General features: G+C 37.7%; 1 protein-coding gene across 2 annotated transcripts in view; it reads left to right on the top strand.

Annotated features, from left to right (window-relative positions):
- Positions 1–20,029, top strand: part of LOC116719126 (protein diaphanous homolog 3-like) — a 168,245-nt gene that overhangs the window by 109,736 nt on the left and 38,480 nt on the right. For both annotated transcript variants that reach the window (XM_032561519.1, XM_032561518.1), the window contains 2 exons: positions 2,770–2,865; positions 3,259–3,321. In XM_032561519.1, coding sequence (XP_032417410.1) covers positions 2,770–2,865; positions 3,259–3,321 — 159 coding nt within the window. The remainder of the gene's footprint in view (positions 1–2,769; positions 2,866–3,258; positions 3,322–20,029) is intronic.

Below are 20,029 nucleotides of genomic sequence, written 5' to 3'. Positions count from 1 at the left end.
GATCTGGCTTGGTAGCCATGAACATGTGAATAGAATAAGAGCAGAAAAGATTATTCATAAAACTTAAAGACCACAAATAATAATATAGTAAAACTCCATCCATCCATCTTCTTCCGCTTATTCGGAGTCAGGTCGCGGGGGTAGCAGCTTCAGAAGGGTATAGTAAAACTCTTAAGATATAAAAACTCAGTACGAGTTTCTATTCAGATTTGGGTGAAGTATGGGAGAGCCATTAGGCTGCTCAACTTGAACCCCCCATACCATCTAATTGACGTACAGCTCTATTTGGCATACCACACACTGCACCACTTACTGTGTTAATTTACTACTCAACTCCCTTCATCACTTTATTGTTTAAACTCATCATAAACATGTCACAGATTGTTCTGTGCTTTTCTGTGCAACAGAAGAAATGATCTCTTCCTCCTTATTCTCAGTCAGTTCTTAGCTTCCCTGTCACTGACTCCTTGATTTTTTGTGAAGAACTTTCATATGTCCGAACTCATATCTAGTTCTGAAAATATAAACTAAAGACCACCATTTAATTCCAAAACATCTTTCCCCCTTCGGTGGTCAGTAGCTCTGCTCTTCTACCTTGTTGTCTTGTCGTCTTTTTTTAAAGGCAACACACTCTGCTTTTCTTTTATTCTGCTGTGTGTCGAAACAGATTCTGTTGCACGAAGCATGCTCCCTGGTGCTTTCAGCTACGATAAGCCTCAGCTACGATAATAGCAGTTTAAACACAACTTTTTTTTTTCCTCATTTATTGAAGGCTAAAATCGAGGACAGCTTCAGTCTAAAACAGGGATTGTCCCCGGAAATCAGGGACATCTGGTCACCCTACTCTACTTCAGATGCGTATAGCTCAGTACCATTTGAGTTGTTTTCAGTTTAGCTCCACAGGGTTCAATGTAGAGAATTGTCTCAGACCCAGTGACTGCCGTTTTCAGAATGGGAGGCTCAAATCTTTTGGACAAATGATTGTTCTGTAAATAAGCTAATTTTGTTTACTTAGGATGTTTGCTTCTTCTTTATATTAGACTGCTTTTTCCTCAGCTTTTATATTCCTTTTCTCCTTCTCTCTATGATAGTTACCTTAAACAGAAGCATGTTGTGCAACCACAATAACCGTCCCCTGAGAAACATGTGACCTATCCCATGAAGCCAAAAAAGGGCAGCAGAATAGTATGCAGTTGTTAAGGAAAAGAAAATTGACACAAGCGATTTTGGCTCTAGAAATTATGTTTTATTCAACCAGTTGAGTCATTTGCAGATTTATTGCAGCCATACTTTAGTCTTCATTATGTGTGTCTGCAGTCTGTACTGTTCTCATAACATTTAGCGCTCTACAGCAGTTGATCAACTAACATTTCTTATTTTCAATGCCAAAGCCATCTGTTCTGATTTAGACTGACTGATTGTAAATTAGGTTTTAAACAATTTTCCAATATGTGATTCTTTAAACCCTGAAGCAGCAGCAGCAGCAAACAACTACTTATGTGGAGCTATATCTCCACTTATTGATGTTATTACATGGAGCTTCTCGTTCCTTGCCATCCTCATATGTCCTGCTCCTAAACTGTGCTCAAACACCAGTATGCTCTTAGTAAATTGCTGATTTTCCTTCCATACATCCATCCATTTTCTAACACCCTTGTCCCTAGTGGGGTCAGGAAGGGTGCTGGTGCCTCTCTCCAGCAAACATTTCGGGCACGAGGCGGGGTACACCCTGGACAGGTCGCTAGTCCATCGCAGTGCAGACTTTCCATTTACTGAATAATGCAAATTATATATAAAAAAGGTTTATCAGTCTTCTAAGCCAATCAGTTCTTCCATACACATTAAAAAGCTACTGATTGAAAAAAGAACATCCTTTGCTTATTTTGCTTACCTATTCCTGGGTCACATATGGACCAATCCAAGCCCGGGTTTATTTACCATAGCAGAGTTACAGTAGGTTCCATTTTAAGCTGTTTGATGTTTAAAGATGAGGTTGCCAAAAATATAACCAATTACCTGATTTACTAAACAGGAATTGCTAGGGTTAAAAATGAAAGCTTACCATTTATTTATGAATATCAATGGTTACACACTAATCTGGTTGCCAGTCCATCATAAGGCAGCCCAAAGAATCAGGTCTAGTTTATTTGTATAGCACATTCCAGCAACGGGGCAATTCAAAGTGCTTTACATGATGACACACCTGATTCAAATAATCAGGTCATTAGCAGGACTCATTGCGGACTGAGGCGGTAATTCAGCCATTTGATTCAGGTTTGTTGGACCAGGAAGACATCTAAATGTTGCACAGCAGCGGCTCTTGAGGCCTGGATTTGAGAACCACTAGTTTAGTGTGTGGCAGTTATAAAGGTGGCCAATTAACCTAAGCAATGTGGTGGTGGGGAGTTGAAGTACCTAGAGAGAACCCACACATTCGCACGGACACATCGTTTAAATTGAATGCATACACCAGTTCTTTATAAAAAATAAAAATAAACAAAAAAGTGAATATGTGCTGAAGTTTTGGCGTACTCTCCCTCTTGTGGCTTTACTCAGTTCATTGCCGAGGGCCTGTACACCATTCTTGGATTGCATCATGTAGCAAACCTAGAATTAAAACTTTAACAGTTCTTGTTGGTAGCCTTCCACTATGTTGTTGCACTCGGCATAGCTACACTTACTACAAAACGAAACTGTTGTGCTATGCTGTATGATTTTGTTTCAGAATATCTTCTTTTTAACATTCTCTTCCTCCTTTGTCTTTTTCAGAGAATGATGAGACAGGTGTGATGGATAGTTTGCTGGAAGCCTTGCAGTCTGGAGCTGCATTCAGAGAGCGTAGGAAGAGAGCGCCAAGACCCCGAGGTAAGTCTTATATCTCACATTTATCCCCAAATACAGACCATTAAATCTAATACTCCTCTTCTAATTCAGGTCGGATGTTAGAAAATCAGTGGTTATAAAGGTCATTTTTTTCTGTCCTTTTTCCTGTTCATTTTGGTGGAAAACCACAATGAATGCATCCTGATAGTTTTATAGTTGGACTCTCATTTTCAGTTAAATGCAAGATAGACTTAATAGTTCATGTAAAAACTTGTATTTCTTCTTGATTGTTTCTTTTTAGAGAGATTAAATAGATGAACTCTGAGACGTTGCTTTTCTTGTGAGCAAACATTCTAATGTTGAGCTATGGAATATGTCTTTTACCACCGGGTTTGTTGCTCTTAGTCCATTGTTTGTCCACTGCACTCCCTACAGATAACTACCAGCAGACGATCAGCCCCAGCTCCTTCCGCCAGGTTCTCAGACCCGTTAACTATGGTAAAAAAAAAAAAAAGTTGTCGAAACACTTTCAAAGCTCTGAGCATTCTCAGCTTGCTTCTTCATCTGCCATTGCGTATCTAAATTTAAGCAAGTCTTGCACGTGTCACAATGCAAATTTGTCCTGCTGTAGATATGCCCTGCTTATCTTGTGCTTCATATCTTTCTTTTTTTCTTTTACCTTGCGTACATCTTTCGAGCATTTGAAAGTAAATCGGCCTGAGTGAGTTGGTGGAGCATGCAAACTGAGAGAGATAGTGGTGGCATTGAGAGTAGTGTGTGGGCTGCTCTGAACTTTCTCTTGAATGTGGTGCTTTGAGTAAATTCTTTGGTCTTTGAATGCACATTTAATCTTTGGCATTATTTAAATTGAATATTTTGTCTTGAATTTCTTTTTTGTGTGTGTGTGCTGACTTCTGTACAACTTTGTTTTTAAAACCGAAGAAAGATTGTGACATAAATAAGGTGGAAACTATTCAGGAGAGAAATCATACCTAAGATCATACACTCATATTTAGAGATGTCATTTCTAAGTAAGTGTATGAGCTTCCATCTTTATTTGGATGTATATATAATTACTTTCCATGAAATCCCTGTATAATAATCATAGTTGTGAACAGATATTGTTTCATGTGTTTTTTCAGCTTTCTTTTTTAAAGAGATCATCCACTCAGGTATTTAAAGAATGATCTTGTTACTCTTATTACATCTTATTAGTTGTAATTGGAATCCCAGTGGGCTTGGCATAAGCACGAATGAATAAAATTATTTGCGCACAATCCGCCCACATCATTGATGGGTGTGATAAAGGGTGTTGCTCTGTTGTTCTGCTAGAGTATATCTGAAATTAGATTGGAAAGGCACACAGGGGAAGGATATATGTGGGGTGGGAGGAAAGTGATGGATAGATGGAACTGTAACAGTAGAGACGGTGTGAGGAAGATGCAGAAGGCCAGTTTTTAAGGGTGAGATTGTGCAGTTGTGTGGGCGAAACAGACTGGACTCCCTCTTGCGAGGATGTGTGTGCAAGTGAGAGAGGAACTATAACAGGGAACAAGCTAGAAATATGTTTTATTAAGAGGAGATTAGAGTAAAAAATACAGTGCCTACTAAAACGGAGCCCCTGTTCAGAGTCCATGCTGTGAAAAGACCCCATGGTGTGGTGGCAAGGTAAGAAGGTACTAAAAGGTTGCTGACCCAACTGCCCCCTGCTGGCAGCTTCAGACACATACTTGTTGTCTAATAAAGCTCAAGGCTTTTGCTTGTCACTGCAGGCATCATACTCACTGCCAGCCTCCCAAAGCAACCACAGCTAATTACTTTTCTCTGCCCAGCCCCAGCACCAGCTCAGCCCTCTCAGTGCCCATTCATCTTAATTTCCCCCTCTCTGCCATCTGCCTCCTAAATAACACTCCTCCTCATTTCCCTACCATCCCATATCCCTGCTGTCTTCTTCTATACTCTCATGGCCAGGCAATGGCCCTACCCATACATAATTGCCTGTTATTGGTATGGAGCCTCTCCGCTGCTGCTGCCTCGCCACGGACCCCCTCCCTCGCCCCGTTTCTTTTCTCTCTCCTCTACTCCTACAGAGATTCAGGCCTTAATTGCCCTGGGTTTAGTCGGTGGAGTGAGTGAAAGCCGTATGACCCTCTTTGTTTATTTGGGAGGTGATGAAGTTTAGTCAGAGGTGCAGGTTTTTTCACTTTCATACCACCCAGCCTAGATATTTTAAATACCCTTTAATAAAAGAGCTTTGGGTTTTGCTGCACTCCAGGGAAGCAGGGAGGAGAATTAAAGAGTGAACATCTAAATCAGAAGATATGGCCATGAATGAAGGGGAAGATTTGGTTAAGTACCTCGAGGATTACAAAATGCCACTCTTTACAACATTAAAATAATCGGGGGTTTTTATATATGTTATCGTAACCTCTGGCCTGGCTTGTCTTCTATTCCTCAGTTTCTTTCTCAACCTCTTTCTTTTCTCTTGTCTAGTCTCCAGACCCACCCTTACAGCAACTCAGCTCATTTTGACTTGAGCCAGCAGCAAAGGTGTTTTTGGCTTGGCTTGCTGTCTCCGTAAGCACACATATACAAACACAAACAGCCATAAAGGCGCATGGACACACCTGCTGACTTTAGGGGATGAAGGTAAGCAGGCTTTGGGCTGGCTGTGGCCTGGTTTAGGATAAGGCTGTGGGGCTCTGCGGCTCCTGAGCTCTCTAAATTGGATCGGGCTCCACAGAATGATGGATCGATGGTGGTTTGCCACACAGGTGTAAGATCCTTTATTGAATCTATAAAGAAGGCGACGGTTTTTAACTGTCTCCTTTTGAAAACATCTCTTCAGCCCCCACCTGGAATGTCCTGTCACAACCTTTCTGTTTCCCAAGCTGGATGAAAGCATGTACATGTGGAAAGGAATCAAACAACTATACCTTTCCCCCCCCTGTTGTGTTTGAGAGAGGAAGAGCTTCCACAACTCTTTAAACAGAGGAAGTCAGAGGACCGCTAAGAGCATGTGCTGGCTGTAATAGTTTTGAACTAGACTGATCTTTTATGATGAGTAAGGTCAGGTACACTTCTTTGCTTAAGAGCAATTACCTTAAATGTCTTTAGTGACACCTGACCTAACAATTATTGTATGTGGTCTGACTCTGAACTAGAGCTTGAAATTGATGTAAAGGTCACGTCACAAAGTCTGCGAATCCTGTCACCAAATAGACGAGTTATGTTTCCCTACTTGCAGCTGAAAGCATTAATATCTTTAGCTTAAAAGCAAACTTTTAGTTTTTGTCATTTTTTTCCCCTCACAATATATCTGCAGAGTCAACTTTATAACCTTTTTTACTGAATTTATGTCATATACAATGTCACCACTTTGGTTTTCTCAGGTTTGTATTTGATGGAGGACTAAATGACTTTGGTGTAGACGCAAATAGGTCTTGAAAAGGAATAATAAGAGTAATTTTAGACTCAACCTGCAGTGTCTTTAAGGAGATGTGCTGCAGAACATTGCTAGGATGAATCTGGAAGGATTCTGAAGTTGAACTGAAAGTCATAAAAAGTAGAATTAAGTAAAGGGAATTTGTTTCTTTGCAGCTTTGTGTGTTCTCCTCTTTCACATGTGAAACACTAGAAGTGAGATTCCGAAGCTCCAGAGAAATGCTGTTAGATGCTTTCCTATTTGATTTGGCCTCTTATAGACTGTGATATGTGGAATCCACTGTGGGCTAACTGTATCCTGAAGTATGTGTTTGTGCTTTTTCATTCTTCCTTCACATCCTTGTCTCTCCATATCATTGTCTATTACATAAGATAGCTTTCCTCCAAAGTTCCCAAGTCTAGTCTTTACTTTTTGACTTTGCTTCGTCTTCACTTCATCGGCTCCCTTGCCTTGCCACTTTCCCCCAGACATGACATAAGCAGAAAAGGAGTGGGGTTATTAAATCGTTTCAGTGAGCTCGAAACAAAAAAAAAGAGGAGCAGAGACTCTCTCCTACATTGATCTATTTCAATTGATGCAAGACATCATGGTTTCAAAAGTGTAACTGGAGAAGCTGCTGATTTATCTGCATTTAGTCACAATATATCATTCACACATCACATGCCGCATGTGCGCTTTTCATTACAGTGACAGATTATTGCCAGACAGCTTCTGTTGTCAGTGTTCACTTTCTCACATAAATGTATAAACTTTTGCATATATTCATAGAAAATAGCTACTTAAACTGTAGTTAAAGTAGATGCACGATCAGCCTTTTTGTGACCAAATCTGATTTCTGGCTTCTTGTGATGCCTGACCTTCTAATTCTGATTTTAACTGATGTGGTTTTTTTATTTGTTTGTTTGTTTGTTTTTTAAAGTTAATGTTTTTTCATCTTGTTGCCTATGTGAGGCATAATGCATGCTCTACTGTTATAATCATAAGCAAATGAGTGGGGTTTTGTAGAACGTCAGGTTCTGTAGCATCTTTGAAGTATGTGTGCTTCCAGTTTGAATGGTTTGGTGTTCTGGGATAAATGTGCTGGAATTAGGTTTTTAATTTCTTCATGATAAGGTGCATTATTTTTGCACAATCTCACTGCCTCAATGTTTGTTTTTTGTATCTTATTTTATTTTATTATTATTTATTTATTTTATTTATTTATTATTTTTTTTACAAAATTAAATGTATAATTTAAATGTTGTGTAAATGTCCCAAAGTGGTTGGCTATTTTGGCTGACTTAGCCAGACAGTAGGTCAGATCATTAATTCATCTTCAAGTTTCAGACATTGGGCATCGTAAGATCAGTGATTCTTTTATCGGTGCAGACAGAGTGTTCTCATAGTGTTGCATGAGATTGAGTAATCCTACTTTTGTGTCATCACTGCCATATTTAAGTTGCAGTTTTGTAAATTTTGCAACAGTGTTGCATATGTGTGGAGCCCAACGGCTACAAAATTCATGATGAATTTTCCAAAATGTTAAATAATTCTGTGGCCCCTTGACTTTCCTAGTGATCAAATTGTACTGTATATTCTATAGTGTTGTTTGCCTAAGGCAGTCCATCTTCCGACGGGATTTAAATGTGACACAGACATGTCAGAGTGACAGAGCTGAAAGGTGCTATGATGCATAAGAATGGGAAGAAAATGTGCTGCAAGTTGTTTGATACAGAAATTAGCTTTGAATCTAATCAAAATGGAAGGAATTACAAGATTATCTCTATTTATGAATCATGTCCTTAAGTCTTATTGGTTTTTTAAAATTAAATTTTATGACGTATATGTTGCTTGTTGATGTGTTATTACACAAAAAATGAGAGCAGGAAAATTACATATGTATATTTTTTTTTGCCACATTTCATCCTTATTACCAAAAAAGCCTAATCAAGACAAAAATGATCCTTTTCCTTTTATGACCTGCAGATCTGAACAAGATGTGGACTATTATTGCTTATCATTATCATAAAATGTTTATTTATGATGGAAAAATATTCTGGTTAATATTCTGAAAGTTCTGTGTTGTTGTTATATATATATATATATATATATATATATATATATATATATATATATATATATATATATATATATATATATATATATATATATATATATATATATATATATATATATATATTTAACAGCAGTATTTGTGACTATACGATCTTCACTCTAGTGACATGCAGCTACAACCTCATAATCAATTGCCAAAAACCAGAGCAGTAGATTTTTAAACACTTTTTATCATTATTGCAACAAATGGTGTACTTTTAAGTCCACATTGCTTCCCCCTAATTGAAACATCTCTATTTTTAAACCTGAGGAGAGAATGTAGGGCTGATTTCGGGTCAAAGCAATATCTGCGTTTTTGCCTCGGACATGTGTCCACCTCTCTGTACTTGTGTAAAGAGTCATCTGGCCACTCTGAGTCACAGAATCAGCACTGTTGAATGCTGCTTTAGATGTTTAATTTCTCTTGTATTCAAAGGTACATACAGATGGCCAAATGTACTTTGACATGCCTTTGTCTCTGTCTGTCCATTTGAAAGGCTACAGTTGGTGTGTGCTGGTTTGAGCCTGTGCACACATACAGTGAACAGATGGAGCAAGAGGGCACCTTAACAAAGTAGCTTGTGTAATTAGATCTAGCCTGTGCTGTGTGACTTATGGAATAATAATTGAAGGCTGTAAAAAGCCAAACTGAAAGCTTTGTCTAACTTTTTTATTTTGGTTTTGATGTGAACTCTCTTGCTGCATGGTGACACAGATTCATTAGGATATGGCACATTATACTACAGTCTGGTCTGTTGGCTCTGTGGATTTATGTTAAGTAATCTACCACCATCCACACACACAAGCCCTCCTCTCTTACCTTTAAAGCCATTCACTTAATTTACTACAGCTAAATTGGTGTATATATAGTGTATCTGAAAGGACACCATATGCCGTGTGTGATTTGGATTATGGTTTTCTATTTCCCACATCATTCTCGACGTGATCTTAATGGTGTTTGCCTCTTTTGCTGCTTTTAAAATCAAGGACGCGTGTGTTGAAAATCTCTTTTTACTTGCTTGGCTGATGTGCAATTTGTCTCTAACTTTCAGACGTGTTTTTTGATGCATACAGTATATGGAACCTTTCTGCCAACATGAAGTTGTGTTAACAATAATCATGTCAGCATAACCCTTTGTATGTGCTACCTGAGTTATTTGTTCAGCTTTCACACTAGTAGAAAATGAGAATTAGTATGCTATATATTCTTATATTCCGTTGACTTGTTGAAGAGTTTAGTGTAAAGGAGAGCAGAGTTGACACACGTGTGTGCAGAAATCACCATCCATTTACCACCCTTAAAAAAAAAAGAAAAGAAAAGATGATAGCAAACACCTCAGCACTCTGGTCCCTCTCTCTATGCTGTACGTCCTGCGTTTTTAGCCCAAGTCCTAAGCCGATCAGGCTCCTCAGATATCCACTTTTAGCTGGATTATGAGGAAGCCTGGCTGTAATAAGGGCTGTGAGTCGTGAAATAGAAAGTGGTGTTCAGCATGTTGAGCCAAGGACCCTAATCAGTCCATTCACACCAGCTCAGGCCCAGAGTCGCAGGTGAAGCTGCTAATGTGGGATTTCTATTCAGCACACTTCTGATATTCCCTCACATGTTTTCTTATTTTATAAATGCAATGATAAAACCATGTGCCGCATGGAAGGCATGCAAAAAAGAGAAGGCGATTTATTATGTTAAATCACACATCAGTTTTGTGCCCAACTTTTTATCCCCTATATTTTTTTAGACGTTTTCCACGATTCAGATTTTTTTTCCCTCCTTTCTCTCTCATTTTCTGTATTCCTCTTTCACAGAAACCTGTTATTTACACTGATTGAGACTAGGCTCTTATGCAGTGCTCTAGTTAATAATGCAGTGAGAAATGAAGTCATTTTCACCATGGCTTTGTGCTAATTAAATTTTACAGCAGTCTTATCGCTCCAGCCACACACACATTTCTGGTCCTCCCACATTTGCCCGTGCCAGCAGTTATGTCACATAGCCATCAGGGAGAGAAGTAACGAGGGAGATAATTATATGAACTTATGTTGTTTTGGGCGGGAAGAGAGCATTATCATACCTTTACATCTTGGCTCACTCTAAGGGGAGCTGGCAGGTCTCTGGTCAGACCTTTGGTAAGATTGTGAAATGCTAAGTAAACATTTTTCTATCAAGTACAACATTTCTTTTATTTGTTTTGATTCTGAGAAAACCAGTTCTCTGTTATTGTTTTTCAGACTATAGTCTTAAATGGTTAAAATGTGGACCTTGGCAGAAATACATGCTTTTCTGTTTTCATGTGATACGATTGTTTCTACTCAACTGTTGTAACGTAAAAGAATAAAAGCACAGGCACAATTTCATCAAGGGTAATTTAAAAAAAATAAAGAAAAGGTAAAGTGTGATTGAAAATTGGATTTACCTTCCTTTGGTAATTTATTTAGCAAGCTGTGTCTAGTGCACCATTTTCACACAGAAGTAGAAACAGATATCAAGGCTCCGTCTGCAGTTGATTCCCTGGACCACTTCAGACTGTGCTGATGATCACGTTCCTCCAAACTGCCTCATCTCTGCGTCGCTCTCTCTGGCAGTCATTTCTGCTGCCACTCCAACAGCCGAGTGTCTCTTCACTGAGGCAGAAGCTCTTAGTGCAACAACGGGAAATTGAACGCCGACAGAACGAGGAGGCCAGCCCTTAGGCAGCAAGATCTGTTTGATGCAGGATTCTCTCAGAGAGTGTGGTTTTGGCTTTCCTGATTTACAGCGATGCCACCCTTTTATGTCCATGTGCTCCCTCGTTCACACATTTGACTGTGTACAGCGGCGTGCACAGACTGGTACTTGTGCACGCATACACACACACGCACTCACACACCCACACTGAGCCTTGAAGGACAGGGCCATGTATGCGCTTCTGGCCTCTGGGCTAAAGAGCTTCATTAGTCTGGCACTAGCTTTGATTAGATTCCTCAGGGGTGCAAATTAGCAAAACAAGTTGAAGTGATCCTCTGAAGCAATGCTCTGAGATTTCTGCTGATATCTGAACACTTTATATTACAGTTTTTGCACCATCTAAGTTTTACCTTTAAATCAAAGTAATGTAAAATAATCACATTATTTTCAGCCTTATCTAAAAAGCTTTAAATCATTTAATACACTGCAGAAACAGTCTGTGTCCTATGGGCTGGTGGCGTGTCTGGTCAGTATGGTGACTAAAAGATCTCACTAACTGGGAGAATAGACCTGTTCTGTAAACCATTCATGTGGTATTAACAGACCATTGTGATCCGTCTATCAGATTCTTGTTGTATCGTTAAAAACTATAGAATAGGAGATTTAAGGACTTCTGAAACATGCACGAAAGAATCAAGGCAACACTCCAGGCATGTTTTTGATGAGGAAATAACATGATGTGAAGCTCAAAAAAAGTAGATTTTTACCAATAATGCCCCTTTAAAACTCCCACAAAAGATGTTTATAATCATTTCATAGCGTTTAAGCTCTGAAACTTGATTAAAAAAGGTTTTACTTGAGAAGAAGTTTGTGATGATCCACAGATTTTTCTTAACTGGAGCCAAGGAGTTGTCTCATAGGAACTATAACTGCATTCACATGCTGAATAAGCTGCAAAAGTGCATCTGAAAATCTGTGAGCGATCAAAAATCCTGGGCATTTGCGATTGCTTTTATCTGTATCTCAGAACATATAATATTCTAACGTTACTGGTTCAAATCTCTTAAACAGACATTGGTAAGATCATTACTCTTCCCCCATCTCAGTCGAAACTCAGAAAGAGGAAGTTCATGCTTCCTTTAATTAGATATTTTCACTAGGATTGGTGGATTTTATCGGTGTAGTACTCCTGTTTAATTTACAATTAACATAATATAGGAAATAGTTACGGAGAAGTAAAAACTGGGAGATGACTGAAATAAAATTCTGGAGCTCTTCATCCATCCTTCTATTGTCTATACTCAATTGTCCTTGTGGGGTTATGGGGAGTCGATGCATTTTTACAGTACACCCTGGAAAGGTTGTCAGTTTGGGCTTATTCAGCAGGGAGAAATGTTTGACATTTTCCCTTTACAAATCACCATCTCTAGTTCAAGGTCCATCCCAAAAAATTCCTTCCTACAAAGGCTGTTTTCTAAGTACATTCCTGTGCAGTCTTGTTTTTTTCCGCCTTGGTTCCTGCTTTGTAAAGCAGCGGGGAGAAACACAATCCCAGACAATTTCTGAAAAGGTTCTTTCTCTGGAAACACATCTTGTGTTGCTCATCTGTTCTTAAATGGTTTTTAGATTGAATGATTATGTTTTTTTGTTTTTATATATATATATATATATATATATATATATATATATATATATATATATATATATATATATATATATATATATATATACACTGCCTGGCCAAAAAAAAAGTCACCACCAAAAAATGGTCACACTCTCTAATATTTTGTTGGACCGCCTTTAGCTTTGATTACAGCCCGCATTCGCTGTGGCATTGTTTCAATAAGCTTCTGCAGTGTCACAAGATTTATTTCCATCCAGTGTTGCATTAATCTTTCACCAAGATCTTGTATTGATGATGGGAGAGTCTGACCACTGCGCAAAGCCTTCTCCAGCACATCCCAAAGATTCTCAATGGGGTTAAGGTCTGGACTCTGTGGTGGCCAATCCATGTGTGAAAAAGATGTCTCATGCTCCCTGAACCACTCTTTCACAATGTGAGCCCAATGAATCCTGGCATTGTCATCTTGGAATATGCCCGTTCCATTTGGGAAGACAAAATCCATTGATGGAATAACCTGGTCATTCAGTATATTCAGGTAGTCAGCTGACCTCATTCTTTGAGCACACAATGTTGCTGAACCTAGACCTGACCAACTGCAGCAACCCCAGATCATAGCACTGCCCCCACAGGCTTGTACAGTAGGCACTAGGCATGATGGGTGCATCACTTCACCTACCTCTCTTCTTACCCTGATGCGCCCATCACTCTGGAACAGGGTAAATCTGTGCCTATGCAGTACTTATCCAATAGGAGGCTTGTACCTATTTGCTTAGCTAAATCCAGGTGGCGACTTTTGTTTTTGGCCAGGCAGTGTATATATACACACTGATTGGACTCTGGAGGAATGGAAGAGGGTCATGTGGTCTGATGAGTCCAGAAGGTGTGTCCAAACTTTTGGTCTGTACTGTGTATATATATATATATACTGTATATATATACTGTATATACACTGCTCAAAAAAATAAAGGGAACACTTAAACAGGTGTTTAACACTTAAAGTGTTCCCTTTATTTTTTTGAGCAGTATATATATATATATATATTAGCTGACTTCTTGTTAGTCTGGTTTTATTGCAGTGATTTGTTGATTCTTTAGATCAGGCCGTAATTAGGTTTTGGTGTTGAATTCAGCCTTCAAATAATTGTTTAGCCATAGTTAATTCACTACTTAACAAAGAAGCAATTCCATTTTTCACTTAAGGCCAGATGGATTTTCACACCTAGGAAACAGATTTTGTATTTTTTTCTTTTTCTTTTTTTTTGCTCTTGTTGTCTTCGTCTTTGAAATTTAAGAGAGTAACAAATAGATAAAATCTGAAATAGGGCAAATACCTTTTCACATCTATTTAAAAAAAAAGAAAAACGCCTCTTTCAATCGACAGTGTTTTGGAATGTTTTTGATGCTTTTACTTTATGTTTAAATGTGTTTCAGTTACGGTAGATGTTACAGATTGTTCAATCTGCTTGTAACAGGATTGTCTTGTTTTTGTGTACTTACTAATATGTATGTGACATTATTTAGTCAGTGGCACTTGGGTGTGAATGGGTTAATTTATCTCATCTGTCAGGACATTGATGTGTGGAGTTGTAGCTTGTGGATGTGCATGGTGAGACTGTTTTTCATTCAGGTGAGCTGCTGCCTTCTCTGTAATAGCCATACTTGACATTTCTCTCTCCTGCAGCCTGTGGAGACTAGCACATGCTTTCCATTCCAGTTGAACCCATTAAGGCTTTCTCTTCTCTACTGCATCCACTGGTCTGTCCTTTGGCAGGGCCCTTCTGAATGTCAAAACCTACTGCTTAGCATCACAATAAAGCAGGTACTGGACAGAGAAGCAAAGGAAAAGGAACTGGCTGCTGACATGTAAAGGGCATGGGTAGAAAGATTACTTTAGAAAGACTCAAGTTATTGCCTTAGTCCTTTGCAGGCTGGTATTTTCCTCTGTCTCTACATTTCTGTTTTTGAGATATCATGTGACAGTGATGTAAAGATTTTCTAGGTTTAACAATAGAACTTAATAAAATGGCTTTTATATATTCTGTGAAGCAATTGGGTGTATTTTATATTGACTGGCTGAAGGCTGAAAGAAACCTCTGCAAAGCCATTTTGGAAAATGAAGGGGAACATACAGTATGGAATAACTTTGTTTTATATAGATATATATATATATATATATATATATATATATATATATATATATATATATATATATATATATATATTTTTTTTTTTTTTTTTTTTTTTTTTTTTTGAGTGCATAACATGTAAAATATTAAATAACAGTTCAACCCATTTGTACTGTTCAGTTTGAGGTTTAAGAAATTGGTGTTGACATTGAAGAGCTGTAGCATTCAGCTGAGTGATTTCAAACATTTCTGAGTTTAACGTATTTGGTGGCATTGTTTTGAAAAAAAAAAATTCTGATGCTTTATTATTCTCTTCCAACTTCAAATTAATTCTTTTTCATTCAGTGTTCCAAATGAAAGAAAAGTTGTCAAGATTTGCAATATTATTGTCTTTAATTAATCTAATAGGAACCCTATAGGAAGAAAAGTAGTTAAAAATGGAACAAAAACAATTTCAAAAGTTTTATCAACAAAGTCTAGTGATGCTGCAGGATGCTTTGGGGATTTATAATAGTTCCTTTGACATTATTTAACAAATGTGAATACATATAATGAAATCTAAATTATATCCAGTGGATGCTATTGTTTTGCTTCTCACTCCTTTATGTATGAGACTAAACTTCATTTGTGTACACACTTGATTTATTTTTCTAAATGGGTAAATAATTAGTGTGGCTAGTTTGAATGGTAATTGCAGTTACGGGAAAGGAAAAGGACTATAAATGCACTTTACAGTTAGTTTTGTGTTTCTCAAAGCATGGTGGCACACACGCTCATTCTATTAAATAAGCAGGACCATCTCCAACTAGACCAAATTATTTGTAGCTTTTGCTTTGATAAAAATTCACAATTGAACAGCATATTGCTTGTTTCCCTTAATTTTCTGGTAAAAGCAAAACATGTGGAGCAGGGGTGTTGACATACAGTATTTTACTGCATTAGCTTTACTCTTTTGTGTGCCTCATTATTCTCACTTTGAGTTCCCCCCTTTCCTTTGTCTGGGACTGCTGCACATGCACAGACAGCTTCTAAATACTCCCACAGCAAAGTCATTAAGATTTTCTGCAATGATACAAATGAAAACATGCACATGTAATCCACTTGCATCTAATTTGGATGCACTGTCAATTTTTCAATGCAATCCCTTCACATACCACATGATACATGGTTACTCAACTTAAATGTTTATTCATTTTTGGGTAACACTTTATTTGACGGGTTGTGAATAAGACTGTCATGACACCGTCATAAACATGACACCTGTCATGAACATGAGTAAGTCTTCATGAATATTTATGACTGTTGTCATAAAGTGGCATTCGGTAAATCATGACTCTTTTAATACAAAGTTGACATTATTCAAAATGTCTTCGTTATGACAACTTGACATTAACCAAGAAATCATGATCTGACATAAATTAGTTATAAAAATATTACTGATTAAACTTTAGCTTTAATAACATAAAGCTACATAATTTTTAACGTTTGTTATGGCATGTTTATGACGGTGTCATGACAGTCTTATTCACAACCCGTCAAATAAAATGTTACCCATTTTTGTAACCTCTGCATCTTGAATTACTAATCATAAGTCAAAAGCTAACCATTGCAGTTTAATTTTACATTTTGATTTTACATATAAATTGTGCAAGAGGAACTTTGTTATCCTTATTCCTTTAGATCATAAAGCTTTGTGATTTAGTTCATTTTCCCTGTACACAGATTCGATCTATTCTCTCACAGAGCAAATATAAACTAAAACATTCTGGAATATTAACATTATATTTAAAAGATTACAGTGTAATTATACTCTGACCTTCATCTTTCAAAGATGACTTGATGAACTTGAATAGCATATTTATTTGGTTTGTCAACTACAGAGAAAGAATAAAGGTTAAAAATATAATTTATTAGGACTTGATCTTGCATTCTTATACTTTACATCTCTGATAGCTCATTAATTTATTTTTCTCTTTTAACCAAAATAAATTTGTTGTAATTTGAGAATGAGTTTGAGAATGTTGTCAGATAAGAAAAGCCCAGAAAATGCTTGCATTACTGAATTATTATGGACAAGAGGACATATCTACATTACTTGTTCATTTTTAAAGTTTAAGCTATCCTGGATATGGCCTCAGGAGAGCTATTTTTTTTTCAAAAGCTGAGATTTGATTTTTGGTGTTTGATTGCAGCCCACCAATAATGTTTCATAAAAAAAATTTCCCCCTTTCCTTTTGATTGACAAACTGATGAAAAATCATAATCATTATTATTGATCATCATTATTCCTATGATCATAATCTGATCATAGGAATAATTCAGTTTTACTTTGAGTGCATGTTCCACATACCTGTTCAAGTATAGCTTGTCATGTTCCAGAAAATTTTCATAGCTAATTTTTGGAATGGCTCTGGGCTCTGAGTTTAAGGTAAAATTTCTGTGTTCGCAAAGGCGCTAATCCAGTATGTTTGTATTATTGTTGAGTTATTTTTAAAACTGAGAAAATTGGCTAAATACTACTCTGCTCATTTTTACTACACATTTGAATCGATATTACCCCCTTATTTCTTTCTTCTTCTTACAAGCACACCACTACAGGCTGTGCATTGTCTTGACACTGGATTAGAATAATTCTTATAGTTTATGTGCATGTGTTTTAAGTGAAACTATAAAACAAATAACAATACTGCACCCCTATCACATGTATGGAACAGCTACCATCCTTTAAAAAGGACTCTTGCGGTTTTCTCCTATTAGCTGTTGTTTCCACGGTTGCTGACTGGTTGCTGAGCCAGGCTGCTAAGAGTGGTTTTAGTCACTGCTGTCAGGAATTTCAAGCAGCCTCTTTCCTGCTTGCTGGTTGAAGAAGGTTTGTGTGTGTACCCTGTGTTGGCTGCATGGTGCTGGAGGACGAGCAGAGGTCCTCACTAAAGGCCTGGTTCTGACCTCTCCTTTTTGATGACCTGGAGGGCAGAGGGAGCACAGGTTGAGCATGCTGGGTTTGTTTTTACCTTGTCATGTTTAGAACTCAAATGATGTCGGGTTAAGGTAACAGGCAGTGACATGCTGAAAAAGTTCCAAGGGAAAAAGTTCACTGGAAGTCAATATGTTTACATTGCAAAGCCTTGAGATAATAAATACATTATTAATATACATTTGGAACTATATAATCAGTAGAAATGGTAATGTGTAACGATAATGTTTTGCATATGTCCTGGATGTGCATGTTGAAACCTGGTCCTCTTGTACACCTCCGCAACATTTAATTGTAATATGGAGATTTTCCTTTCCTGAAGAAAGAGATTTTTATAGTCCTACGTTTTATTTTCATGTGAAGGTAACAATTTCTCTATTTTTGCACAGATTTTCAGGTTATTTATCCTTGTCTCACTTCATCCCCACTAAGCCCACTTGACAACATTTGACAACATTTAAAATGAAAACATTAACTAAAATGTGAGGATTGGTAAGGATTGGAAGTGGATGGAAAAATGTCCTTTTCAGAATTTTTGCCAAAAAATTTAAAAAGTGTGGTGAATATTTATATTCAGTCTTCCTGATTCAGTCGCAGCTCTTGCTTCAATTATGACATACAGTATGTCAAGACTGACGTTTTTGTGGAAGAACTTCAGTCAGGGTGGATCTGTGAGCATCATTTTTAAAGCTTTGCCACAGATCTAGAGTTGGACTATAATTAGACCATGAATATGCTTTGTAGCCCTGTTTGTGTATAGGGTTATTGTGAACCCCCACCCCGTCTTACAGGATCTTTATGTTTTTAGCTCCATCCAACCTTTCTATTAACTCTGACCAGCTTCCCTGTTGAAAAGAAGCAACCCTACAGCATGATGCTGCCACCAACATGGTTTACCTTTGTGTGTGATGGCCACAGTTAGTTTTCCATCACATTTTGAAGTAGATCAAAAAGTTCAGTTTTGGTCTCATCTAACCAGAGAACTTTCTTCCACATGTTTCCCATGTCTTCTGTTTGGTTTATTTCTATGTGGAGATATTTAAGTCTTGCTTTAAAGGGGAGTTATATAAAATCTACTTTTTTGAGCTTTATATCATATTGTAATGTTATTCCTTCATCAAAAACATACCTGTAGTGTTGCTTTGGTTCTTTCATACAAGTTTTGAGAAATCCCTTTATCTCTCATGGAAACCATTCAGGGGTGCCTAAACACTTGCTCTCACAGAGTGCGTCCTACCTCAGTACCCCCCGTCATCACATCTGGTGGAACCCTCCTAAGAACATTTGTTAACAGCATAATGGTGTGGTTGAATGACTGAAAAATCATTCCACCACTCCAGGCTGTTCTTTAGAGTCTCCCCTATACGCCAATATATAGCTTTCCCCGGTGAAATGCATTTTTAAACATTTTAATGGAAGTTAAAGAGGCTAGGCCATTGACCGGGGATTCCCAGAGAACAAGCCCAGAGACAGGCCCCTGCATGCAGCCTCAATCTGCAGGGGGCCCCGGTCTGTCTCCCCTCCTGGCAGTCAAATTTTTTATTTTGTCCCAGGCTTCTGTGAGTTATAATTTGGGTCTGGATGAATGCACTCTCGTATGTCGGTGACCCAGAAAAAGGGCATTTTCAAACCCTGTCCCAACCCTTACCCTGCTTACCCTAACCCTAAATGTCCTGCGGGCTTCAAGCTATGTCTTCATAAAATTTCAGTAAGGTCTATTAAGCATATATTTTCAATAGCCATGTTTGCCCTGTAATTATAAGGCCTACACCTAAGCATGTTCCAATGCCTGCAACAAAACCTTTTAACAGAGACATCTTACTTTGCTGCTGGCTAAGTAATCTCTTCAATTCCTTCATTTCCTTCACCTCCTTTTGTATGTTTTTCAGCTGGTTGTCCAACTGAAAAACTGTTGGACAACAGTTTTAAATGGCAAACTTATCAAGTTTGAATGAAAACAATTTGTGTTTTCTTTTTCAACTTGTGAAACCAGGAAAAAGTAATATAAACAGAAACATCTTTATATATATATCTATCTATATATATATACAAACAAATAACATGAACATAATTAGGGACGTTAATTACATTACAACTGCAGTAGTAGCTCCTGTCTATTAGTGTTTTCCAATTAGTCAAAAATATTTTTCCATCCTAAATCAAGGTCAACACCCCTGCCCATGCTGCCACTCCAAGCATTTTCATGCTGAAGTAAATTGATTTTCATTAGTGCATATAGTGTCTGCAAGGTATAACTTCATGTTAAATCACCCTTTTT

The sequence above is a fragment of the Xiphophorus hellerii genome, chromosome 4 (assembly GCF_003331165.1).
Source record: "Xiphophorus hellerii strain 12219 chromosome 4, Xiphophorus_hellerii-4.1, whole genome shotgun sequence".
NCBI lineage: Eukaryota > Metazoa > Chordata > Actinopteri > Cyprinodontiformes > Poeciliidae > Xiphophorus > Xiphophorus hellerii.
This window is presented reverse-complemented; position numbering and strand designations above follow the sequence as displayed.